At 42.9% G+C, this 26207-nt stretch overlaps 3 protein-coding genes across 8 annotated transcripts; 1 reads left to right on the top strand and 2 right to left on the bottom strand.

The window, feature by feature from the left end:
- Positions 1 to 1733: 1733 nt before the first annotated feature.
- exosc9 (exosome component 9) lies at positions 1734 to 6556 on the bottom strand. Its single transcript, XM_079278368.1, has 13 exons — positions 6523 to 6556; positions 5682 to 5766; positions 5339 to 5433; positions 4773 to 4892; positions 4538 to 4640; positions 4330 to 4467; positions 3970 to 4052; positions 3498 to 3630; positions 3153 to 3241; positions 2904 to 3050; positions 2616 to 2806; positions 2309 to 2387; positions 1734 to 2222 (listed from the first exon to the last, which is right to left on the bottom strand). Exons 2-13 carry the CDS (start codon positions 5745 to 5747, stop codon positions 2150 to 2152), a joined length of 1317 nt encoding a protein of 438 aa, XP_079134494.1. The 5' UTR covers positions 5748 to 5766; positions 6523 to 6556; the 3' UTR covers positions 1734 to 2149.
- A 4-nt stretch (positions 6557 to 6560) lies between these two features.
- clgn (calmegin) lies at positions 6561 to 18468 on the top strand. 2 transcript variants are annotated; one of them, XM_079278363.1, is made up of 15 exons: positions 6561 to 6697; positions 10300 to 10566; positions 10691 to 10764; positions 10938 to 10996; positions 12517 to 12658; positions 12874 to 12955; positions 13163 to 13355; positions 13474 to 13663; positions 13757 to 13870; positions 13955 to 14111; positions 14359 to 14574; positions 14718 to 14834; positions 14955 to 15111; positions 15250 to 15419; positions 16019 to 18468. In XM_079278363.1, exons 2-15 carry the CDS (start codon positions 10300 to 10302, stop codon positions 16091 to 16093), a joined length of 2013 nt encoding a protein of 670 aa, XP_079134489.1. In that variant the 5' UTR covers positions 6561 to 6697; the 3' UTR covers positions 16094 to 18468. The 2 variants fall into 2 exon arrangements, with proteins under 2 accessions (XP_079134489.1, XP_079134488.1); XM_079278362.1 differs by having other exon boundaries at positions 15244 to 15419.
- On the bottom strand, positions 16977 to 25963 carry scoca (short coiled-coil protein a). Of its 5 annotated transcripts, none has more exons than XM_079278358.1 (6): positions 24375 to 25551; positions 22405 to 24220; positions 22211 to 22276; positions 22032 to 22097; positions 21202 to 21942; positions 19994 to 20055 (listed from the first exon to the last, which is right to left on the bottom strand). In XM_079278358.1, the coding sequence occupies exons 1-5, from the start codon at positions 24408 to 24410 to the stop codon at positions 21737 to 21739; spliced, it is 2190 nt and encodes a 729-aa protein (XP_079134484.1). In that variant the 5' UTR covers positions 24411 to 25551; the 3' UTR covers positions 19994 to 20055; positions 21202 to 21736. The 5 variants fall into 5 exon arrangements, with proteins under 5 accessions (XP_079134485.1, XP_079134486.1, XP_079134487.1 ...); XM_079278357.1 differs by having other exon boundaries at positions 20015 to 20055; positions 21153 to 21942; XM_079278359.1 differs by lacking the exons at positions 21202 to 21942; positions 22032 to 22097; positions 22211 to 22276; positions 22405 to 24220; positions 24375 to 25551 and adding exons at positions 16977 to 19487; positions 19791 to 19871; positions 25865 to 25963 and having other exon boundaries at positions 19984 to 20055.
- Positions 25964 to 26207: the final 244 nt, after the last annotated feature.

Below are 26207 nucleotides of genomic sequence, written 5' to 3'. Positions count from 1 at the left end.
TGGCATGCATGGCTGAGTCGCATAACCTATCGATCATGGTGAACTTTTGTGCTGTCTTTGGTTGTGGCAGCAAAGCTGATAGAGACAAGAAATCATTCTTTTGTTTGCCAGCGGTCATTACACATCAAGGAAATGACACGAAGGAGCTGTCCAAGCGACGTCGCGAGAAATGGCTGTCACGCATCTCTCGAGATATAAAGGAATGGAATTTGGCGTACACTAGAGTATGTGCGGATCACTTTACAAGTGGTAAGTGATTTTATTTACAAATTTGTTTGTGAACAGTATTTAAAAAAGGAAATATAAATGAATCCGATAAGACTACTTCGGTAAACTTGTATTTCAATGTTTATTACAAACTGTTTCAGGTAAACCCTCTACTCTCCAAGATGCCGATAATCCAGACTGGTCTCCGTCTCTAAAACTTGGACATGAGAAGGTTACCGAAGCTTCATCGGCCCGTGACAGCAGTCGGTACCAGAGACGCGTCGAGCGTGTACAACAGGCGAAACACATAGATGCAGCCTCAGCATTGCTTGATATGAGTTTAACTTCGGATCATGCATATGACAGCCCACCAGCAGCAGAGGATGAGGACGAGGATAAGAATAACCAAGCCAACCAGACAGACCTCGGTGGGGCCACGATTGCAGCAATGCAAGCTGAGATGCAGCGCCTACTCTCGGAAAATCTGTATTTGAAAAAGGAACTTTCCGATGAACGATCCATGTTTGATTCAGAATTTTTCGAAAATAATGATTAAAAAGTGAGATATTATACTGGACTGCCGGACTTCTCAACCCTGCAAATTCTATACCATTTTATAGAACCACACATCCCATATTCTACTTGTGTAAGGACTGGGGGTGTTCACGAGATACGTGTAGATGTTGGCGTAGTTTACCGATGGAAGATAAATAGGATTGGCACTGAAACGATCTGCACTCATCGTATAGGGATCCAAGTTACCAATAACCTTCAATTTGGCCAGGTAGCGAACCTTTGATGCACTATCCAGTGATTCAAAGTATGGTATTTTCGCCGCACTTCCTTGTTTACTCGCCGCCATGTAGGATCTGTATGTACTCCAACATGGCGGACAGACCTCGTAACTAAGGAGATCGTGACGTCGGTGAGACCACTCTATAGTATACCGAAAAAAGGCATACAAAAGTCATAGTACAACTAAAAAAAGTAATAGTATGTCGACCAAAGTCACAAAAAATCATGATATAGACCCCCATGTTAAAATATCCAGATTTAGAACAGAAATAAAAATGGTTACAAGCTAATTATGCGTGGATCCCTCCACCAAGGAAATATTCACTGATTGATGCTAATATCAGACAACTGGCCGGTTAGCTCAGTTGGTTAGAGCGTGGTGCTAATAATGCCATGGTTAGTATTTTAGTTGAAAATATAACTCCATTACACCGATGCGGTTACGTGTTATTTCTCCTCATTACAATACCGTTGACAATTATAGTCTCTCTGTAGTCCTGTAGTGCTTTCCTTTCATCAGACAGCGTTGTCACTGGGGTTCCATGGTGTAATGATTAGCACTCTGGACTCTGAATCCAGTGATCAGAGTTCAAATCTTGGTGGAACCTGACTTTTATACCAGTGTGATTATTTTACCTGTCTGAAAAGAAATGCAAACAAAACGTATATATGTACATATTTGTGAGAGGCAGAAGTTCCATAAAAATTACACAAAATAAAGGTTACTATAGTGATCTTTTTATTTTGATATACAATACCACAGAGCCCATTTTCCTAACAAGATAAAGCACTTTGTGAACATAACTGAAATGGAAACATCTGCTTAACCTCCAAGAGTGGTTGAAGATACTTTATTTAACACTACTACCGAAATCCTTTCATTGTTAAAACTCCTTTTCTATTCATTTGTAGGCGCAGTCTGTTTCTAAATCGGTTCAAATGGCTACAAACAAGAAGTAAACTCCATGTTCTAAGTGTAAAAATCCAACACTTGGAAGTGTTTCTGTTCCGTATTTGATCCCAATCCTCACCCATGGCATTTTGGGGTCATTTTAGCCAGAATGGGGGTCTTTGTTATGAGGAGGTGCTGCAGTGTCTGGCACTGCTGCAGATATGCAGATCTCTGGCTGCAGAAAGCTCCATGGGATCAGTCTCTCATTTTTTTCTGTCTTTTCTTTGATGCTGCTGCCCCCTTCTGGTGGGACCTGCTTTCTGTATTTCTAGGAGCAAGAAAAATTATGTAAATTTAAAAAAAACATATGCATACCTTCTCAGTTGCTGTGCATATAAAAACAGGTGCACGCACGTCGGAGTTTTGTCTGGTGTCTCTGGATGAAGTATGACCACATCCTCCTCTTCACTGTCAGATATCTCAACCACATCTCCTGTAGGCCAAAACGAAAATTAAACATACTGACAGAATAATCACTTATATCACCTCAGCTTAAATAGGAATCAAATAAACTGTATATATACACATCGGCGTGCTGGTTTGACATCAGATTCCAACCTGTTGCATCACTTTCTCTATCAAACTACTTTTAGAAACAGAAACCCTACCTATATAACTTTTACTTGACATAAGATTGTTTTTGTTTTTTAAGTTAACGGACCTTCTCTGCTCGCCTCCTTTTCATGCTGTTCCTCTTCCATCTTTGTAACCTTTTCCTCCTGTTCTTCATCACTGTTGTCACATTCTTCTGCTTCTGCTTCCTCTTCATCCTCCTCCTCCAGTCCCCAGGTGTTCTGCAGTCCCTGCCCTACCTGACCCACACCTGGGACGGGCACCACGGGGGAACGCACCCTGGTATGTACGGTTAAGGAGCCACAGTGGGTAAAATATGGCAAAGTGATGAATAAAAAGTTAAGACATGCTGCCGTTATTGCAGAGTTAAGGATACATCTGAGGTGGAGCCTCGGTTTTCTGGATGATGTCTTTGGCTCTTTCCGTCACATCCGTCATCTCCACTGAGGTCTCGTCCATTTTCAGTGCTGTGATTCGCTCCTGTGGCATGGACTCCGCAAAACCACAACTACCACCCTCCTTCCTGGAAAACGTGAAAATACAGAGTTCTTGTATATCTTCTAACGGCAACAACAGAGGTCACTTGCACAATGCTGGCGTGTGGTTATGTGATGTCACTGCTCACCTTGCTTTCTTGTCGTTCTCCAGGGCTTTGCTGAGGAGGTCTGTGATTTCAGACACTTTAACGCTGGCTATTTTACTGCATCTCATAACCTTCAACAGCACACACAAAAGATATACTGGTGTTAACATTTTAGTATTTTTCTCACGTGAATAGGTTTTTTCTTTTTGTTAAAACTTCACTTCATCATTGTATCTTTCGTGTGTGTTTTACAGAGCACCTCGCCCAGCAAACACGGGCGTTTGCGAAGCTCCACAGTGAATCGAGTGACATTTTTTTAGAAAACAATTGATCTCCATCAAAATCAAACCAAAATCAACAGCGCAGTATTATCATGACTCTTTTTACCTGCTCTTTAAGCAACATGATGCCCCCGCTGGACTGAATGGAGCAGATTTCTCTGTGTTTGTTCATGGCGATCATCAGCAAGCCGTCCATCACCCGCTCCTCCCGTTCACAAGGGTCGACCAGCAGGTAGGTTCTGCAGAGCGAGAAGGAAGAACGCTTGCTATGATGAAGGCTAACGTTCATCCACTGACTGCCGAGCTTCAATTAGTCTGCTGGATACTTTTATTATTATAATAATTGTTTGCTTTATACACTTAGATGCCAGTTTATTAGGTACACCTAGCTAAAACTATTAGTTTTTGTTGAAACTGTTTTAGAGAGGCGTCGATTCAACTGTATGATTCATTTGTAGGCCGTAGCTTTGGGTTAGGGTTGAATACACATGGGTGAGCACCCCTCAAATAAAACTCTTACCTACTCAGTACTTTGCACAGAAAAAGATTCCGTCTTGTATTTAAATGTGATGCCTTACCCTTGTTGGAAGAAGGAGAAGCTGACACTGATGGGCATGTGATAGATGCTCAGAGGAATAGGGTCTCTCTCCTCTGGACTGTACTAAGGGAGCACAAGGAAAAAAACTGAATTACAACCACAAAGTATGAAAAATATGTGGTGCAACATAGGTGAGGTGTTTTGACAGTATGTATTGACACTGACATAAAAAAAAGAGTGGTCACTGGAATTAAAGCAGGAAATTTGGCACAGTATATTCCCTGTGGGCATCATCAAAGAAATTCAGATAATGGAGCAGTTTGGTGTTTGGAACGTCAGGCTTTCCCCAGTAGATTCAGCGATGCGGAGACACCACCTGCTGCGTTTGTTGCTGACTCACCACTGTGACTTCATCTCCCTGGATGCCGACATCAGGACGTCTGAAGTGGCACAGAGCGGTGATGGCAGCGATGCTGGCAGCATCCATCAGGTTCCCATCATGATTCAACATGTGAACGTCCACTCTGATCTGCCACACCTGAACACACACATCATCATTATACGGTTCTTCTCTCTTCTTTTATTTTACGTGTGTATGTGTGTGTCACCTTTTCTCCAGACACCACACACAGGGACTCAGTATCAATGCACTTGGAGTTCCTCAAGCATCTCTCTAGCTGTCTGTTTAACTTCACTGACAACTCAGACTGTCTGGAGAGAAGAAAAAAAAAAAACCACCACAGATGATTTACACTCTCTGCACAAACAGTTGGAGCAAATTAACTATGTCTCAGACACAGTTCTAGTTTAATACATAAAAACTAAAAAGGTTTTTTTCCGCACCTGCCTTGTTCAAATGCTGGTGAGGCCATGGGTGACAGCTCGATGTTGAAGAACATGATTCCCTCGTTTGGTCGATTTTCTTTAGGAGTCACCAGCTCACATGACACCTGGGCCATGACCCTGAAGAGTACAGCACATTGATACTCCATTAACACAAAAAATATATAACTTCATGGTGTTTTTAAATTTTAAAAAATGCATACGAGTGTGGGTGCATGACATGGGCAAGTGCTCGCTTCAATTTTGCACAATATCAGTGCCTCGCAGACAAGCGTTGTTTATCCCATCCCTTTATTTTAACGTGTATTATAAACGTGAAAGTTGATGGGACAAAGTTTATGAAATAATGCACAAGACATGTTGAATTCCCAATCTGATAGAATGGCGCAAAAACAGAAACGCTGTATATTAAGCTGTCAAACTGTACAGAAAAAAAATCCTTTATAGCCAACTCTAAAGTTAATTGAGCAAAGTTTGGGGAAATATTCATGAGGAGGGTTGAACAGCAACGGGGTGATGTAGAAAAAGCTAAACACTTGACTTAACATATCTAGCATTCGCTTCACCTGGTTTTTCCCAGATCCACAAAGCAGCATCCATAGTCAGTCCCAAATGTGATCTTCATCTTTCTGTAGTCGTAGGTCTGTCGTCCATCCAGACGCTGCAGGGAGACGACAGGTGAAACTCTAACAACAAAGCCTCCAAAGCAGACATTCATGAACCACACCCACTGAAGAACTTTCTATTTCTAATTTGACTGTAGTATTTGGTTATAGTTTCCGGCGTGTATTTAATAAATTCACGATACACAGAAAGCTTATTTATTCTACATCGGTATGGTTTTCCGTTTGTGCAACATGTATTTTGTCGTCAGTTTTTTAAGTGCAAAATGATCAGAAACCAGCTCACCTTTTTCTCTTCGATCGCTTTGAGCAAGAAATCCCGCTCGCAGTTAGACAGCGGTGTGTCCTTCATTCTGAGGGTTCTTGGGTGACTGCAGACAGATTTCAATAATGTAGTTCACAACTGCACTGCCGACAAGCATGTGGCCACCATAGAAATGTTCTGAACTCTACCCCGGATGTGCATACTACATGCCATAGTAAAGGTTGGGGGTAAATCATTTTCTTTATTTGACTATTTCGGAATGATTGTACATAATTGATATTATGTTAGCATATTTGTGCTTGTGTTATTATGATCCAGATATTCGTTAGCAGTATATGACCAAGGAACATTTTTAGTAGAAAGTAAGCTTTTACTTTGAAAGGCAGCTGCAAAGTGAATTTCTGATGCCCTAAAGTGAACTCGTTGTTTGGGGCTTTCAGAGTTCTAAATATTTCCAGCATTTTATTGAGTAAATATGAATCCTGTTGGTAAAGGGGTTTTTGGTGACTGTATTTTAGAACTGCATTGACAAACTGAGTATCGTGGATAAAAGGTTAAAAACTAAATTTCAAAACAACACCACAACTAATGGTGCTCCATAAAACGTGAAGAAATGTATTCTAATCGCTTCAGTTGTAAATGTAGTTTATTCAAAACCTATCTCATGCAAAAGAATAGCAATATTGGAGTGAAATGCCCCTACGAGTGTTATCTATTCCGAGCAGCCCCCGGTAACGCTCTCATCTCCCCTAATAATTTAGCTGCACGTGAAGGCAGCATTCACGCTCTCAAGCCCTGCGCGATGTGCGCATGCGTCATGCCCATTTGCTGGGGGACTTGCTCGCGCTCATCAACCGCTCACCGTTATCCGGGACGAAGCTGTCATCTACGTTCCGTTCTCTCCAGCCGAGAACCGTGTGTCTGTACACGGCGGGCCTCGGTGATCCTCCGAGCAGGAGAAACGCACAAGATACTTACTCTGTAGAAAAAGCTGTTATCAAGACATTTTCTCTGCAATTGACAAGAAGGCGCAAACGGTTTGTGTGCGCTCATTCATTCTCTCCCATCGCACCCCTGTGCGACATTCCTACTAATTCAGCAAGCTTGGCTAACCGTCGCTGTCCAATCATTTCTTCAGTCTTCGGCCTCCCTTTGTTTTGAAATGCATATTTTCCGTTTAGCGTTTTGAACTCCAGGGCGTGTTTGATTAGCGGGCTCATCGTATAAGCCCATTAGTCAACCGTTAGTCTACTAACGTTAGATGAGTTCGTGTTATGCTAACGTTTGCGCGATGTGCACTTACTTAGCATAGCGAGCTAGGAGCCATTTATCGACAAGAGTTTGGATATTGCAGTGTTCGGTGGCAGCCATGTTGGCTCCTTACCCTGTCCTGTGACCTTTTCTGTGTACTTTCTAGATCTGTTAAGTTATAAGCTTTTCTTAGAAAGAGATTTGTTTTAAAGTATGATTACCGTATGTTAATTACGCCCTATTGAGTGGTCTCGTGTGACGTCACAGTTTAGCTGTCGGCCATGTTGGAGTACACACAAAGCCACTGGCATGCACGGCTGAGTCGCATAACCTATCGGTGGTGAACTTTTGTGCTGTCTTTGGTTGTGGCAGCAGAGCTGATAGAGACAAGAAATCATTCTTTCGTTTGCCAGCGGTCATTACACATCAAGGAAATGACACGAAGGAGCTATCCAAGCGACGTCGCGAGAAATGGCTGTCACGCATCTCTCGAAATATAAAGGAATGGAATTTGGCGTACACTAGAGTATGTGCGGATCACTTTATAAGTGCTCAGTGATTTTATTCGTTTGTGAACAGTATTTAATAAAGGAAATATAAATTAAACTTGGACATGAGAAGGTTACCGAAGCTTCATCGGCCCGTGACAGCAGTCGGTACCAGAGACGTGTCGAGCGTGTACAACAGGCGAAACACAGAGATGCAGCCTCAGCATTGCTTGATATGAGTTTAACGTCAGATCATATATATATATATATATATATATATATATATATATATATATATATATATATATATATATATATATATATATATATATATATATATATATATATATATATATATACATATATATATATATACATACATATATATATATATACATACATATATATATATATATATATACATACATATATATATATATATATATATATATACATATACATATATATATACATATACATATATATATACATATATATATATATACATATATATATATATACATATATATATATATATATATATATATATATACATATATATATATACATATATATATATACATATATATATATACATATATATATATATATACATATATATATATATATATATATATATATATATATATATATATATATATATATACATATATATATATATATACATACATATATATATATATATATATATATATATATGAAGTTAGGAGTTAGTTGAAAGTGAATTCCTACACACACGCACACAATGACATGCACGTACAATGTAAACAAACACACGTGTCTGTTTGCGCTGAGTAAACATTGAATATTGCTAAATATCGGACCAGATCTGTATATATTTACTCTCCCAATGACGAGATGAGAATTGTCGACGACCGTTGCTTTGACGTCTCGGACCCATCCACTGACAAACTGATTATAAGCGTTGAGCCCTTTGTAGCACTCCAACTCGTCTTTTGTGTAAGGACTGGGGGTGTTCACGAGATACGTGTAGATGTTGGCGTAGTTTACCGATGGAAGATAAGTAGGATCGGCACTGAAACGATCTGCACTCATCGTATAGGGATCCAAGTTACCAATAACCTTCAATTTGACCAGGTAGCGAACCTTTGATGCACTATCCAGTGATTCAAAGTATGGTATTTTCGCCGCACTTCCTTGTTTACGCGCCGCCATGTAGGATCTGTATGTACTCCAACATGGCCGACCGACCTCGTAACTAAGGAGATCGTGACGTCGGTGAGACCACTCCATTGCTGCCCTGCATGTGTCATTACGGTTATAATCTGTATGGCTTGGCTTGGTGTTGTGCTTTGAGTTGCTCTCTACATGTACAACATAGTGGATATTGTTGCTGTATTATTGTATTCATGTTTTTATGTTTCCTGATCACTTGATTGGTTTCACACACATCAAAAGACACTAAGACTGGTATATTTATAGAAATATTAAGTCATGTGTATTATCCTTTTATAAATGAAAATCATTTGGAACATTTTCCAAAACTGGAATGATTATGTCTGAGAGGAATATTTCATTTGCACTGTTTAATCTAAAACTGGTGTATTAACCTGACTGTGCCTCCTTGTCACCATTGACCTAGTTCACTGTCCCTGACATTGTATAGACATGTGGGGTATGAATGCATTCAACTAGTAAAAGGTTTGCCTCAAATGGTTCATTTTACTGTTGAGGTTGCCATAAAGTGCACTCTGCAAGAGCCATGCTCCCATCTGTGAAGGTAAATGGCCCTTTGTCATTGTAAAGAAGCTGAGCCTCCATCAAAGTATTGTGCCCCTTTAGCAGGTACTTCTTTTATTGATGCAAATTAAAGTTATTGGTTAGAATAGAAGAACCAAGAACTTACAGTTTTGACTCTGAATGTCACTGGTTGAGAACCACCGTTGACTCTTGTTGAAGTCAAGAAGCCAATTCATTGATTAATCCACTGCCACATGTGACCACCTCATACATTAAATATTAGGATTGTGTGCAGGAAGTGTTCCTACTATCAGAAACATGGGATGTGGCCAAGATTTCTTACAAACTGTTGCATTGCTTGCATTAAGACCACAGATGCAAATAACTGAGCCACATTCTGATGCTTTTCAAGATAAGATGTATTATTTGTTCATCATCTCGCCCTTGTGTTTACCCTGTTGATCCCCGTGCACTCCGTTTACCAAACGGAACAACAGCAGCATGGGAATCAAAGTTGATGCTGCTTTGCTGTCTGCACTGATGCTTTTTCAATTCCTGCTGCTCTGAAGCGGCGTGAGCAGGTGCGGCCAGCTTGATAGGTCATTACAGCTGTTGTTTGGTGTCACAAAAATCTGAATTGTACCAGTAATCACCAGGTAGGGTTTCAAATGCATTTTAGGACACACAAAAAAGATTCTAATACGATGCGTCACAAATTAGGACTAGTAAGGGTATTTTAGAAAGAGGACATATTATAAATCCAAAGAGGCTTGTATGGTACAGATGTTAGTGGCATCTGCTTAGGAGGAGTCCATCTTTTTGATTTAGCTGGTGGGAATGCGTTGCCGCAGAGAAGGGGCAGTCTTGTGAGATAAGGATGTGATCTGAGGACACAGGCCTTACATCAAGTAACACTGTTCTAATGTGATGGCAATCTCTGTTTATTTCTCTCACCCTCTTATCCTTTTACGCACTTGTGATTTCGATTCATATCATTGATGTCCACTCCCCCCCCCCCCCCGCGCACACACACCTTTCCTCCCCATAAATAACATCTCACACCTGCCCCCTTCCTCCCATCCCTTATCCTCCCTTACCCTCCTCACACCGTGCTCATCTCTGACGCCCTTATCGCACACTCTATTCACCCGTCTGCTATCTCTACCCTCCCCCTACAGATGAAGCTGGAAAGGGGTTGGATGTGGTGCGTGCTGCTCCTGTCCTCACTGGCTGTGGCGACCCAGGAGACGCAGTTGGACGTTGATATTTCAGACATGGATGAAGATATGGGGTTGGACGAGGAGGAATTAAAGGTTCTGATGGCAGAGGAGGTGGAGGAGGAGGAGGAGGAGGAGGAAGCGACGGTGATGGATGAAAACCTCTTGGATGAGACAGACGGCACAGCAAGTGGGAAGGCTGAAATGGATGCAAATGTCTCCTTCCAGGTCAGAAATGGTTCATAGGTTAAGTAAAGCTCATTTGTGATGTTGAAGTGTGTCACGGCTTTTTTGGATTAGGGGAACGTGGCCTGTAAAATAACTTCTAATTTATGTTTTTTTTGTTCCGCAGGTAACATACAAGACTCCCGTCCCGACTGGAGATGTGTACTTTGCAGAGACGTTTGATGACGGCTCTCTGGAAAGGTAGAGCCTGACAAATTTACCCCCAAGGGTGGCTAAAAATACAGCGTAAATGTTTAATTCCTGCTCGGATAGATGAGCCTCCGACCCCAGATAAACTTACACAATCAGTGGCTGTAGTGTGTTCACATGTTGTTGTGAGGAAGCTGAGGGTTTTGTGATGTTCATCTCCATAGTTGGCAGCTCTCAAAGACAGTGAAGGGGGATGCAGATGATGACATCGCCAAATATGACGGTTTGTTCCTTTTTCTTCCCGCCCTCTTGGCTTATCTAAATGTGTGCATACGAGAGCTTGTAGAGAGGCACAACTAGCTGTTTTTATCTTCACTTCGCACAGACTCACTGTTCACATGTATGATGTAAATCAGGGGTGCCCACACTTTTTCGGCTTGCGAGCTACTTTTAAAATGACCACGTCAAAATGATCTACCTACATTAAAAATGCTGAAAATCTATTTATTTACATATATGTATGTATGTATGTATGTATATGTATATATATGTATATATGTGTGTGTGTGTATATATATACACATGTATATGTATGTATATATATATATATATATATATATGTGTATGTATGTATGTATGTATGTATGTGTATGTATATATATATGTATATATATATATGTGTATATATATGTGTATATATATATGTATATATGTATATATATATATATGTGTATTTATATATATATCACTGAGTATACTTTATATTTACAACATATGTTGGCGTACCTTGCATAACTGCATGAACCCTTATGGCACAATAAAATTCTGTACATTTGTGGTCATTACCTTACTCTGATGACTTGCACTGAATGGGATTGGCCAGAGTTGCATAGTCCGGACAGTGGCTGCTGGTATCCGCCTCAAGCAGACTTCAAATGATCATCGGTCATGGTGGAACGGTGTTTGGACGTAATGTTCTTCATGTGGGAAAAGGCTGACTCACATAAATGAGTAGAGCCGAATAATGCAGTCAAGAATTCACATTTCCTCATGTTTGGGGACTTTTCCTCTGTGAGAAAACTGTCCATGAGCCCTGGACTTCAGCGGAATGTCAGCTTGCAGTGTCAAAATCTCATCCTCTACTCCAGACGAGTTCAGGTGAAACAGCGTTGACATTTTTGATGCGAGTGAATCAACCTCAATATCTTCCCGAAATGTGCAGCACATAAGTGTAGCAACTGGCTCGAGTAAAGCAAAGTCTGGAAAGCGTTTGTCAAACTCTGACAGACACTTGTCAATCTGCTCTGTGTAGCGCGCACTGTCAAGTTACGCACACGCCTTCCGCTGAGTCTCCAGTTCTGACGCCAGGTTTTGGACGTTTCCCAAATCATGGCGCTGCAGCTTTAGCTTCTTAAGTAGAAATAAATTGGAAGGCTAACTAATTAGCAGTAGCTCGCGCGGTTGACTGCATACGTGGTGACCCGTGTGTTAGAAAATCAAGTGTCAAATGCCATGAGGACATAAACAATTTTTTGAATGGCATGCGATCTACCTGCACTACCTCCGCGATCGACCGGTCGATCGCGATCGACGTATTGGGCACCCCTGATGTAAATAAAGATATTTAGTCTTATTTTTCTTTGGGCAACCATCACTACTGGATAACACTTTGCAGCGTCATTGCTGTGATATGAGGTCCAACACCTCAGTTAGACTTTAATGTAGACGACACTGAAGCCGCCTCAAGCAGAGACTCTGCGACCACACCGTGATCATAAACGTTGAATGTCTCTCTGTCTGTAGGGAAGTGGGCTGTGGAGCAGCTGAAGGAGAACAAAGTTCCAGGAGACCAGGGTCTGGTGCTCAAGTCCCGGGCCAAACACCACGCCATCTCCGCAATGCTGAACAAACCCTTTGTCTTCCAGGATGAACCTCTGGTCGTACAGTGAGTTCAAACACACACACACACACACACACACACACGTGAAAACACTCTCCTTCTTTTTTAGTTCATGCAAGTGGACTTTTTTCTCCGTGAGCTACAGTGTTTCGTGGATGGATAAGTGTGTGACTGAAATCTTCTTATTTGCATTTTCAAGTTTACTAAACCATGTGAAATAATGCGACTTGTTAAGTTGTTTTGTTGTGTTTTGGTTGCAGGTATGAGGTGAATTTCCAGGATGGCATCGACTGTGGTGGAGCCTACATCAAACTGCTTTCAGACACTGGCAATCTCAATCTGGTTGGTATACATGTCGTCATTCTCCCTGGCTCTGTTTATGTGTAATGTTTTAATGTACACAGGCCATTTGATTGGCACGTCTATCAAAAGCATCTTACATTGAAGCAAATACTGAAGATACCTTGAACTGAATCCAAAACCTTCAGAGCATTCCTCCTCTGTCTTGTGGACACTCTTTTAAAATAAACATTTTTTTCTTCACTTAAGGAGCAATTCCACGACCGTACACCGTACTCCCTCATGTTCGGACCAGACAAGTGTGGCGAGGACTACAAGCTGCACTTTATCTTCCGCCACCAGAATCCTCTGAACAAAGACACAGAGGAGAAGCATGCCAAGAGGGCTGATGTCGACCTCAAGAAGTTCTACACTGACAAGAAGACTCACCTCTACACTCTGGGTACAGGAGAATATATATGTTTTTACATCTGTCTGAAATGTAATAGCTTAATACCTATCTCTGCCTTTTTTTATAAAATGTACATTTCTCATTTTGCTCACGTTTCCCCCGTTGTTAGTCCTGAACCCAGACAACAGCTACGAGATGTTCATAGACCAGTCCAGCGTGAGCCGCGGCAGCCTGCTGCACGACGTGGTGCCACCAGTCAACCCACCCAAAGAGATAGATGACCCACATGACTCTAAGCCGGAGGACTGGGACGAGAGGGCCAGGATGCCTGACCCCGAGGCTGCCAAGCCCGATGATTGGTGACTGCAAGCCACATACTAGTAGACAGTATAGATCCTGTTGCAGATTGGACCTAGTCATCAATAACAAACGTGTGTGTGTGTGTGTGTCAGGGACGAAGATGCTGCAGCACAGATTGAAGACCCTGACGCTTTGAAACCAGAGGACTGGCTGGACGAAGAACCAGAGTTTGTCTCCGACCCCAACGCTGAGAAACCAGAGGACTGGTAAAATGAACATGGTCAAACAACCCCACACCCGGCAGTTTGAATGATGAACGATCATGCTTGACCGCTCTTCTCTGTGTGCAGGGATGAGGAGATGGATGGAGAGTGGGAAGCCCCGCAGATTCCTAGCCCAGCCTGTGAGACGGCCCCCGGCTGTGGGGAGTGGAAGGGTCCACAGATCAACAACCCTCAGTACAAGGGCAAGTGGAAAGCCCCTCTGGTGGACAATCCCAACTATCAGGTGACTATAGCGTTAACTAAACCAGGTGTTTTGGGCTTTTTGGAGTTCTTTTTAATTTCTCTTTTAGGAACTGTTCCTAGCGTCTTCTTTTTTGTAGAGCACAAATAATGAGGTGCACGCTACAGCACTCTTCCAGTTCACTCTCTGTATTACTTGTAACACCTCTGACCTGTCCTGTTGGAGACTGTATGTTTGTGCACCAGCTGAAGCCACCATAATAGTTTTCCCTCTACATTCTTGTCCCCAGGGAGTCTGGAAGCCGCACAAGATCAATAACCCGGATTATTTTGAGGACCTGCAGCCGTTTAGGATGACACCTTTCAAGGCTGTGGGCTTGGAGCTGTGGTCCATGACCGCTGATGTCTACTTTGACAACTTCATTATCACCTCGCACAAGGAGGTGGCTGACCGCTGGGCCTCCGACAGCTGGGGGCTGAAGAAACTGGTGGCCAGCGCTAACGAGGTCAGTGTGATGTTTTTGTAAGGAGCAGCACCCTCACAGACACTTACATTGTCACTTTGTGCATATAATTTACTGTCAGTATCTGTGTGAGAGAGGCTCACTCTTTGCTCTTGCGCTTGTCTTTCGCGCCTCGATCCCACCAGCCGGGGATTTTCGCTCAGCTGATGATCGCAGCAGAGGAACGGCCGTGGCTATGGGTGATTTACATACTGACAGTTGGCCTGCCTGTTGGACTGGGTGTGCTCTTCTGCTGGCCAAAGGTACTGTGAACCTAATGAGCCATTTATTTATTGTGCGTTTCCCATCCTCAATTTATGCGACGCACTCCAGCAGACCCCCTCTAAACCAGACTGTGATCCCATCTCCTGTTTGCGTCACAGAAATCAGATGACGACTACGTGTACAAGAAGGTGGATCCTCCCCGGGCTGATGAAGAGGAGGATGAAGAAGAAGAAGAGGAGGAGGAGGAGGAGGCAGCGGTGGCAGGAGATGAGGAAGAAAAAGCAGCTGAGGCTGCAGAAGGTGCTCCAGCTGCAGGTTAGAGGGTCAAACACACACACTCTTCTGTTGTTGCTTTATTGATCAGAGTATTGGTCTTTTGCTACATTGTTCTAGACTCATATTTCTTTGTCCTTACTGTCATCACCGTTACTCTGTCTCCTTCAAAAGCAACAGAAGAGGAGGAGGAGGAGGAGGATGAAGCAGATGCGGGAGGTGACAATCTAGAGGATGAGGAGGAGGAGGAGGAAGAAGAAGAAGAAGAAGAAGAAGAAGAAGAGGAAGAAGAAGAGGAGGAGGAGGAGGGAGAAGAGGAGAGCAAAGCTCCTGAGCGAACATTAGAAGAGGTGGGTGTCGTGAGTTATTCTTACCTGCAGAGCAACATGAGCTGATGGTGTTGGTAGAGATCTGGGGGTTCATGCACATGCTAGGAATTAATACCTAGAACCAGGTCCTTGGATTTCATTAACCATACTCATGGCCTTGAATACATTATGTTTAAAAAGTTAGCTAAAATGTTGCCATTTGGTGTACTGATACAAGGTGCAAAGCACCTCATGGACCTATAAATGCCCCACTTTCTTTTATAATATGCGCACACTCTCACACACACACACACATGGTGAGCCAGTCTCTTGTGGCCTGCAGACAATACACTGTGAGACTATCTCACGTCTCGGACACTGTGTCCTTGCCCTTGTGTGAAATGTGCTCGGCTCTTTTCCTGAGAGTGATCATGTATTTCACTCTACTTGGCATTTAAAAGGCCTTTAATTGAATTAGATCAGTTTGATTTGACTTGATACAAAGTCTAGACACCCTGTAACATGGGGCGAACTCTACACTTGGATTTGTTAACATGTCTGTCATGTGAAAAATGCAAGAGGGATGTTTTGTATCTCATCCATTAAATCTGCCTTTTTTTCATTCCGATTGTGGCCCCCAGTCGAAGGAGGGAGGAGACGTCGCTGAAGAGAGCCACAAACAAGCTGTGAGAAAGAGGAGGGTACGGAAAGACTGAAGAGGTGAACCCCCACGCCTGCAGTCTCCTTTCTCCCCTAAATGCGGAGGAGGTGGAAAGGGCCGTTTCAGCTGCTGCTCCGCCCTCTGAGCAGAGCAGCATGCATTTCCTCCCAACCACCCGGTAGCCTGCAGTCACCCCCTCGGCTACACCCATCACAGGGCCGCAGTCTCCCAAACCACATCCTGCATCCCTCGTCTCGTCTCCTCCTCTCTGCCTGCTCATTGAACGATCAGATGAATCAATCCCCCGGAGATTCTGTGCATTTAGATGTTTTTCTTCCTACATCCTGAGCTTCCGTGCTTTCTTCGTCGTTCTTCTCTCCTCTAAGCGGTTGCTGTCACCAATGCCTGTCATGCTGAAAAGGCCCACCTCTTCCACCAGTTCCTGTTGAGGCAGTTTTATTAAATACGACATGCCACTGATGTGCTTATTCTGAACCGTCTGTTTCAAAGGTCTAGGTCTGATCTAGTGTCTGATCCAAACACTGAATGCCTTGGCAATCCGTTGTCAATAAGACAAGGTTCGTAGGTTTCTGCAGCAAACCGCTGGATATTAAACCTACCGAAAACACGTCTCAGTCAGTCAGTACACAGCAGCGCTTTCCCAGAGTATCTAGACTAGCTGGAGTTCAGATCAAGGTTATTGCCTGGGAAAAACATTGATGATAACTTATTTGTTTTATATTATTGTCTCAAGCTTTTGTAGATCATGTTCTTGCCAGATTCTGGCAGGAATCCCTGTTTACATTTGTTCGCAAATTGTACATTGCTCTTGAAAATAAAACTATTTAATACAAAAACTATATATATATATCAACACTTTCTGTTGTTCTCCTGAAAGTTAATGTAGGATTAGTTGACAAAAGACCCAGAGAAAGGAGTGATCTTAGGTTTTTATTAAAACAAAAAACAGTTTAAAGGCAAAGGTGCAGGGTGTCTACACACAAGACAGTTGGTACCAGGGCGTGTGTAGGTAGGGCATATTCATAGCCAGACAGAAATTGAAGAAATGATACTGTACACCTGTTAAAAATAACCAATAAATGACATCATATACAGCAGGGGTCTCAAACTCCCGGCCCGCCACGTCATTTTATGTGGCCCGCGAATCCGCCAGCAAAAAATAAATAAAAATGTATTTATTTTTATTTTTAAGTTAGACTTGATAATAAATATATCCCCAGTCGAAATTATGAGATAGAAAGTCGAAGTTATGAGATAAAGTCATAATGATGAGATACTTAAACATAGAAGCAGCTCTTTGGCTGGTTACTGTACATTTGAAATGGAAATGTATTGTGAGTACATTGGAGACTACTTTAAACGTGGCTTTAAAACACATGAAATACTTCATGTGGGATTGTGCAAAACGCACCCTTGAAAGGATTTTAAGCTTTGAACAAAGTTATTGTAATAACTTGTTTGATATTTGTGTTTGATATTTTCTTTAATAATTTGATCTTTGATAGAGTAATGTGGGTTTCTTAACCCTAAATTAAAAGGATTTAAGTTATAACAGAAATGTGCTTAAATATATGTTTACATTTATATAACTGCATGTACAATATTTTTACACTTGAATGAACATAATCAAATGCAGAGACAGTTATTTACCAATATGTTAGGAGTAGTTACATTTACACAGTCTTACATTTACAACTGGCCCTTTGAGGGCGACCGTGATGCTGATGTGGCCCGGAGTGAAAATGAGTTTGAGACCCCTGATATACAGTGTTTATAGCCTCCCATAATAACTTCACCCCTTTCAAACAGCACCACAGTCACTTGATGTTTACACATGAATTACTACTTTCCAGACATTATTGAACTAGATGCATTTAAAGGGAATGCAAATGTGTTCAGATTACATGACTTCATCTCTTTACACCCTCTTTCTTTTTGTACCTGATGCAGCAGAAGTGTTGGAAGACACACCCTCCACTCTGCTGCACACCGAGTACATCAGCACATGTTACAGTCGAACCCCTCTAGCAGGTGGTGTACTCCAGGCCTGGCCGGATGGATCAATAGCACTCAAGGCCTCTTTACTGCTTGCAGTTAAAGGGGAAAGCATCCCTTTCTTCCCCCCCTCCTCATGTCTTTTGACTCATCTGTGCCATTTAGTCCCCCCCCCCCCCCTAACAGGATGAGGACACACAATGTAATAATGCAGGGTTTGTCTCTGAGTCAGCCCGGCTGCATTTATGTCCATTTCCTTTGTCTCTCTTACATTACAGTCTGGGCCATAACCCTCATTCATGACATGATCAACTGAAAGGGTGGCAAATACTTTGAAGTGCAAAATGAAAATCGTGTGTAATTGTGATTTTTTTAAAAAATGGAACCACTTGCAATAAAACATTGATAAGTTAAGATTTACACTTTTATGAAGTCTACATAACTTTTAGTTTCTCTGATTTTACTTGCATTGTTACCAAGCTCTCAATGGTACCTATCTAGTATCCACCTTCTATTGTTAAAAAGTTCTCAGAAGCGTTACAGTCTGTAAGTTAGTGACTATTGATTTAATGACATTTCATAGATATACTACACTTGCAAATTAACAAGAACTCATACATGCAATCCAAGTACATTTTATTCTCAGTAATACTGTTCAGTTTGACTGCTTTTAAATGGCAGAATACAGTCATGTTCCATATACCGGTAGACATGACATCCAAGACCTACCGAAAAACTCAGATCCAGCTGATGTAGAAAATATTTTACAAAAAGAAATAAACCAGTGTTGAAATGAGTTTTATGGTCAACCAGTATTTGTAATATTTTTGATTTGTTTTCACCCACTTACAGGTCCGTTTGAGACAGGAACACTATCAGAAAGTTGGGAAAATCTGAATTGTCCTCAAACACAAAACCAAGGAGGTAAAGCAGAACTAAGAATTATTTTACAGATACTACTTTGACAGAGCGCATTAAGAAGAAACTCACGGTACAAATTACCCTTAACCACTTCATATACATAGTCTGATTCCGTAGTGTGGAGAGGGAGCTGCTGCAAAACAGACCTGGGTCAAACTAACATTAAATTCATTATTTCTGAGTCAGCGGGACATGTGACAAAGTCAGTTTATGTTTTTGATAATTAAATACTTAGTTTCGACTCGGGTAAGTGAGCTGTAATGGTTAGAGAAACCCAGGTCAGCTGAGAAAACAAACCCCTCTCCATATCTCAGTGGTGGGTTCCCTCTCCCAGCTGCTGGCCTGGGACTGTGTTTTTCTGAGGGTACCTCACTTCCGTTTGCTCTTGGTGTCGGTGGTCTGGAAGACGCTGGAGGCAGACATGAGGTTCTCAATGTACTGCCCGAGGACTTGGTTCTCAGATTTTAACTTCAGGTTCTCCTCCTTGACTGCGTCAACCCGCGCTGACAGGTCTGGAACAAAGACAAAGTCCATGGTCTACTCAGCTTACGTTTTAAGTTCTGACAGTCCACAGCTGTGCTGGATAACATGTTTTTTATAACAACAGACATCTGGTTGGTGACATTTAGCCTAGTGAAACTATTATGGCCATCAAGTTACTCTATGTAACTCAGAGTTATCAGATTCAACAACTAAATTCACTATCTTGAATTCATGTTGCAGATATATTTCCCATTATTTTCATATTTTTTGTGAATGTGAAAAGGAGATGGAGGGAGAGTGTAGGAGAGGAGATAAAGTTGTGTGTGTGTTACCTTCTAGCGTGTGCTGAAGTTCCAAAACTTGATTTATTAACCTCGTCTTCTCCTCCATCTCCACCTGGTTCTCCATGTCTCCTGCAATAGATACAAACGCTGATGCTATTCACATGCACTTGAAACATATTATCTCATTATTACATTATCGGACATAATAGTGTTTCACAAAGCTGCGTATATGCAGACGCACCATCTACATCGCAGTTCATGATGAAAGGCTCGTTCTCCTGTTTAGTATACAGGGCTGCAGATCCACTGTCCACTGTAAAAGAACAAGAACAGACACTGTAAGCTCCGTGAAGCAGTCATACATATGATAATAGGAGGTTCTAGCATGATGAATACCGTATTTCAAATGCTGGCAGAGACTCCTGCTATTATCTACTTCCCTGTTCATATGAATAACACCAATTACCAGAGGACCAGGGCTTCCCTGGGAACCTGTTTCGTCAAGGTGGTAAGAGGAATGAAGTGTGTTCACGTTCATCTTATAAATCGAAAAGTTGCCTTGAAAAGAGGAAAATAAATAAACTATATATTTTTTAGTAAGTTAGCCTAATACTGCGCCGAGCTCCTTCGTGAACTCATCAAGGTGGTAAGCCACCCAGACCTAGATCCACCTTGTCCTGTGATCATTTAAGTTAGTAAATGATGGCCTAAACATAGTCACATTAAACAAAGAGCATTTGTTGTGTGAAATGGCACACTTTTCTTTTTCAATTTATCATTTCGTAAAGGTTTATTGTTTTACTATGTTAGCAGATGAGACCTTTGTTTCATGCAAGGTGGCCTACCTCCGCTATAAAAACAAAGGAAGCATCCTTGACTTTATATGTAAACTACATCCGTATTCACTTTGAACAAGGCGCACTAAAACAATACTGCTTAGCTTGGATTTGCTAGCTAAACATGCTATGCGTTGCTAAACATGGTTGCTTCTATGTTTACTGTCAGTAAACTGGGTGTGAGATGATGTGGTGATGCTACATACTGGCTACTGTCTGTTACTGGCTACTACAGCCACAAATAAACGAGCGACTAGCGGCAAAATTGCAGTCAATCGTTCGTGAAAAAAACAACAACAACGTTATCACATCGCCACAGTTAACGTTACATGACAGCCAGTAAGCGTTAGCTTCATCATTATCAGGACGTGTCTGATAATGGACGCGTGTACCTTTACTAGCTATGTCGCTAAGCTAACTGATGTCAGCGGTCTGGCCAGCTAACGGAATTGTACCCCAAACCGGACAGTTTTTAGCTAATGTTTCAATACAATTCACTTACAATGTTGATAAAAATGATCGTGTAATGTTTTCAGTTGATTTAATGGTGTTAAACTGAAGTTAAACTTCGTACCTTTCAAACGAAATATTGTTGTAATTATTACAGTTAGCTTTGCCTTTACCAGAGTCGTTAAAACGATGCTAACACCGGTGAATTAGCCGTGCACTGCTCGTGGCCTAATCCGTCCGGACTTCTATCCTCGTTGTAAACACTGGCTGCTGCTGGTTTTTCGGGGATATTCGCTTGTTCCAGGGTCGCAAAAATGACCATCAATGCTGTCAACACATCCGGGACCGTAGTTCTGTCCTTCACAATAAGATATCACGCTTCAACAACTCCAAATGATGCAATAAAAGCTCCTTAATTTCCGTTTGAGCGTATACCACCACCTGCTGGATGTTTTGTTAAACTCTTCTCATGTCAATCACTGGCAAAACACCAGCTGATGTCTGGAATTTAACAATTATGTACACATATTGTATATAACAATTATTATCATAACACACAGTGCAGAGTAAGAGTTATATTACAACTAAAAACATGAGTATTCATGATTAAAAAGCTACATTGTTAAAGTGAAAGACAAATAACTTGTGCAAATGATTGAAAAGTTCTGTGCAAACATTTATTGAAAAACAAACCAATCAAAAATTAAATTAAAAATCAGGACACACATGGCATTTGAAATAATCCTCTTCATCATCCAGCTCCTCGTCCCAGCCCACACACATGGTGTGATACCATGTGTGGCAGCTGTCACACTGGACCCACGACACCAATCCCTCCGAGCTCTCTGGAGGGTCAGGTTCCTGGCACCGGCCACACTCCCAAACTGTCTGCTCCATCTCTTCAGGAGTGTGACCTATTAAAATAAATAAAAAATTACTTTGAATTAAAGACAATGATCAGATTTTCATGGGTTGGCATACAATGCAAGTTAACATGAAGTACCGGTGGATGTCGTAGGTCCAGCAGACGAGGAGCTGGATGAAGGTCGGGTCTCTGCAGGTTGGGAGGCTGTATAAATAACAGAAAAAGCATAACCATGCTTTGTTTACTCTTCATCATGGCTAATGTCACCATCCTGTTATAATATTGTGGGTTTTTTTTAGATTATTTAAAGGATTTACAGTGGAAGGGAGAGGAAGGAGTTTGGGACCCATAGAGGCCACGTCCCGCAGCCGATGTTGAAGGCTCTGAAATAATAATCATATTTTATTATTACAACTCTAAAATACATACTTATAATAATGTTTATGCGTAACAATAGTTAATAAATTCTGATTTATACGTGAATTCAAATGCAAAATAGGGATGCGCTGACCAGGAGACGGGGGAAGGTGGCGGTGTTCCTCAGCAGGCAGGCTCAGTGGTGGTGATGTGCTGCTGGCAGGCAGCCGGGGACCGTGGGAGGCACGAGAGGGGGCAGAGCGGGATGAGGGACCGGCGATGGAAAGTCCGGAGCTGGTGGCTGTAGTAGCCCCGAGGGACACTGGTCTTCTGCGGCTGGGGCGAGAGCCGCCAGACAGGGTAGAGGAAGTGGCTGCCGGGCCGGTGTCTCCGGCCCGCTGCTGCTCTCTGTCTCTTCTGGCCAGAGCTTGGGCCTCCCGTCTTGCAGCACGGTCCTCTGCCTCCACGATGACGTCGGACATCTCCTGAGCTGTCAGTAACCTGGCCTTGGTGATGTTCCTCCTGACCTTGCCGGTGTTGCGGTTGTAGTTTATTTCGGCCAGGAGGTGGGCCAGGTCTGCTGTTATCCGGCCTGATGTTACCAGGGGATGGGTCATGTAGGGATTGGGAGGAGGGGCAGGTGGGGGTTGGTTCTGGGGATTGGGGATAGGGGCTGGAGAAAGGGGATGCTGGGAGGGGAGGGCAACATCAGGCGCAGCCCAGGAAGATGCCGATGAGGTTGGCGGAGGTGGTGAGGAGGCCCCACGCCGCGGCCCGGACGGCATGACCCGTGACCAGTCGATGGCCATTGGGTCCAGAGGGTAGAGGCCACACCTCCTGAACCCAGCCACCACCAGTCTCCGATCCTTCACCCTCTGGTAGGAGTCTCTTAGGACCCTTGAAAACTCCTTCTTAGAAACCAAGAAGGAGTGGCTCACTGCCGACAGATCTCCTGTAACACCAGAGAAATCTGCCTTCAAGGGTCCGAAGAAACTCACATCCAGAGGTTGAAGGATGTGAGACGTATGTGGTGGCAGGCACAAGAGAATGACCCCCTCCCTCTGTGCCGCCCGGACCAGCTCTGGATCCAGGTGGGATTGATGTCCGTCCATGATGAGCAGCAGCGGGCGCTCCTGCACGGCGAACTTCATGAAATGCCCGACAAACCACTTCCTAAACAGCTCACTGTCAATGTACCCTGCTGGCGACTTCCCGTAGAGGGCATCGGGAACCCCTTCCTTGTTATAGGGGCCCCCTGGATATCCCCCCTTGTAGATGATGAATGGGGGGACATCCTCCCCAGCCGCGTTGAGGCAGGCCAGGACGGTGATGTGGTCTCTGGTTCCCTGGGCCTGCCTGTAAGCATGTTTAGTCCCCCGGGGCACGATGACCTTCCTTCTTGTAGAGTCCAGCTGAAACCCCGTCTCGTCGCAGTTGTATATCTGACGAGGTTTCTCCCTCAACCCGTGCTCCTCCAGGGTGGTGGTGAGGAGCCCGAAATACTCCTCAATTGGCCCCCTCTTGGCGCAGGATGCCCTCCCACGGTCAATGATGTCTGGGGTCCGGGCAGTAAGGCGATGGTGTTGCCGCTCCCGGAAGTTTATCCACCACGTCTGGCCAAGCACGGTTCTTTGTGCGTCCCGGTGGCGGAGGTTATAGATGGCCAGAGCGTGGGCCAGGACCTGAGGCTTCGTCAGTGGAAACCCGTGACTGGCAGAATACAAACAGTACTCCACCAGGGAATCCTCATCTTCAGGGGTGAGGAGTGTCCTCTGACCATAGACACAGTCAGAGGACACCCTTCCACTGACTCGGTCACTCAGGCTGGACTTAGGGACCCCAAACTGCTGGGCTGCCTGCCGTAGAGAAAGCCTGCCTGCTTTCACCTCCAGTAGGGCCTGTGTCATGGCCTCCTGGGTCCACTTCCTCGTCTTCCTCTCCCTCTTCCTGACTTGCCGCATGTTTGGCATCTGCAAATACACATTTACAGTAAGAAATTAAATACAAAATTTGTTTTAAAGCCACAGTACATGTCTCAATGAATTGAATAGTTTTATAAATTGCCAGATTGCCATGTATAGACTCATGCATATTTAACACATGCATAGACATACATATATTTACCTTAAACCATTGTAGATTTACAATTTCTATATCCATCTCTTATTTTCTTGATCCTCCTGTAAAGGAAAAAAACTCTCACACAGACACACATTACCTACCTTTGTTACTTTAAAGGTTCTTCCTGTCTTTTCTACTCTTTTTCTGCTTATTGCTGTCTTCTTTCTGTTCTTTTCTGCTTCTTTGAGTCTGCTTTCTGGTCTTTTCTGCTTCCTTGAGTCTGCTTTCTGTTCTTTTCTGCTTCTTTGAGTCTGCTTTCTGGTCTTTTCTGCTTCTTTGAGTCTGCTTTCTACTGTTTTTCTGCTTCTTTGAGTCTGCTTTCTACTGTTTTTCTGCTTATTGCGGTCTCCCTTTGCCTCTCTTCTCTTCCTTCTCTCTGTCGCTGTTCTCTGTCTCTGTTCTTTTCAGGCAGGAACATAAACCACAAGAGAGACATTTAAGTCAAAAACATTACATTTTGGTTAACCTTATATACTGTATAACAGCACTGTGTTATATTGGAGGCTTATCTACATAAATAGTTCTAATCATAAGAGCCACTGCTGGCTTTCAATAAATGTACAGTCTCGCTCACTCTCAAACACACACACACACACACACACACACACCAACATTATTTGCATAATTGATCAGATCATTGTGCATTATTATACTTGATGTAGCCTGGCTTATGATAAACAAGAAAAGCATTTTATTTTACATGTCTGCTGTTATGTTTCAGAGCTAAGACCAAACAAGCAGCAGCCTACCTTTAACTCGCGCTATGATTCTTTGATCGTTTTTCCCGCGGCCACAACTGTTTTTTTCAGACACAACATTTCTGCCTCCCTCCCCTCGACGACAGATTATGTCACACATCAATGCTATAGTTTCATTGGCTAGACAAAGTAGTGTAAAGCTAGCTACAAAATACACTCGTATGCTAACTTATATTAGCAATACGGAGAAAATACAGAGACACTTCTCAGAGTAAAGAGCGTCGCCCGAGCGTTTTTTCTGCTTCCTCTCATCAAAGTCACTTTCCTATAGTATTTAGACATATAAACGTCCATATATATTCATGAAATTTGGCACGTAGATTATTTGATATGTATGAATTAATATTACTTACGTTTGGTTGGCGATCGCCGAAGAAAATGACAGCGTAATGACCGGAAAGCGCGTGACGACGGAATCGTTCGAGACAGGCCAAGAGCAGCTCGCGCCGACCGAGGCAGGCCACCGTTACGTTACACCAACTGAGCAACTAACGTTACTTCAACACCCAAGGCGAAGTCAGTTACTCGCCAAAACCAACCAAAATGAACTCGTCTGACATTCAGAGGGGACTCTTTGATAAATACATTTAATAACCGGACAACACCCAGAGTTATGCTACCGCTAACTGCTGCTGCTAGCTAGCATTAGCTTCAAACTGCTAATGGAAAGGCTAGCTGTGATTTAGCTACTCAAATTTAATTTTACACAAAACACATGCCGGCATTTAGACTCACCTACTGCAGTAAATGTCTCCGTTTAGCGGAGTGACCCTGTAAACAGACGAGAGGCTATGTGGTGAGGATGATGATGATAGCGACGTCACCGAGTGTGCGTGACCACACCAGCCGACGGGGGGGGGGGGGCACACAAACACAGCGCACACACACACCACAAACTTGCTGCAGTCCTCACAGATGCTCAGGCCTTCAGGCATTCCCACTGCTATAATATCACATACATAAAAGACAGCCGGAGAGCAGGAATGTCATTCCCACCAGACCTTTGCATGTTTTTGTGCATCTAGATTTCTTTCGGTCCTTCTGTCTGTCTTTATCTCTGTATGCATGAATGGAGTGG

This window comes from Melanostigma gelatinosum (assembly GCF_949748355.1).
Source record: "Melanostigma gelatinosum genome assembly, chromosome: 11".
Classification (NCBI taxonomy): domain Eukaryota; kingdom Metazoa; phylum Chordata; class Actinopteri; order Perciformes; family Zoarcidae; genus Melanostigma; species Melanostigma gelatinosum.
This window is presented reverse-complemented; position numbering and strand designations above follow the sequence as displayed.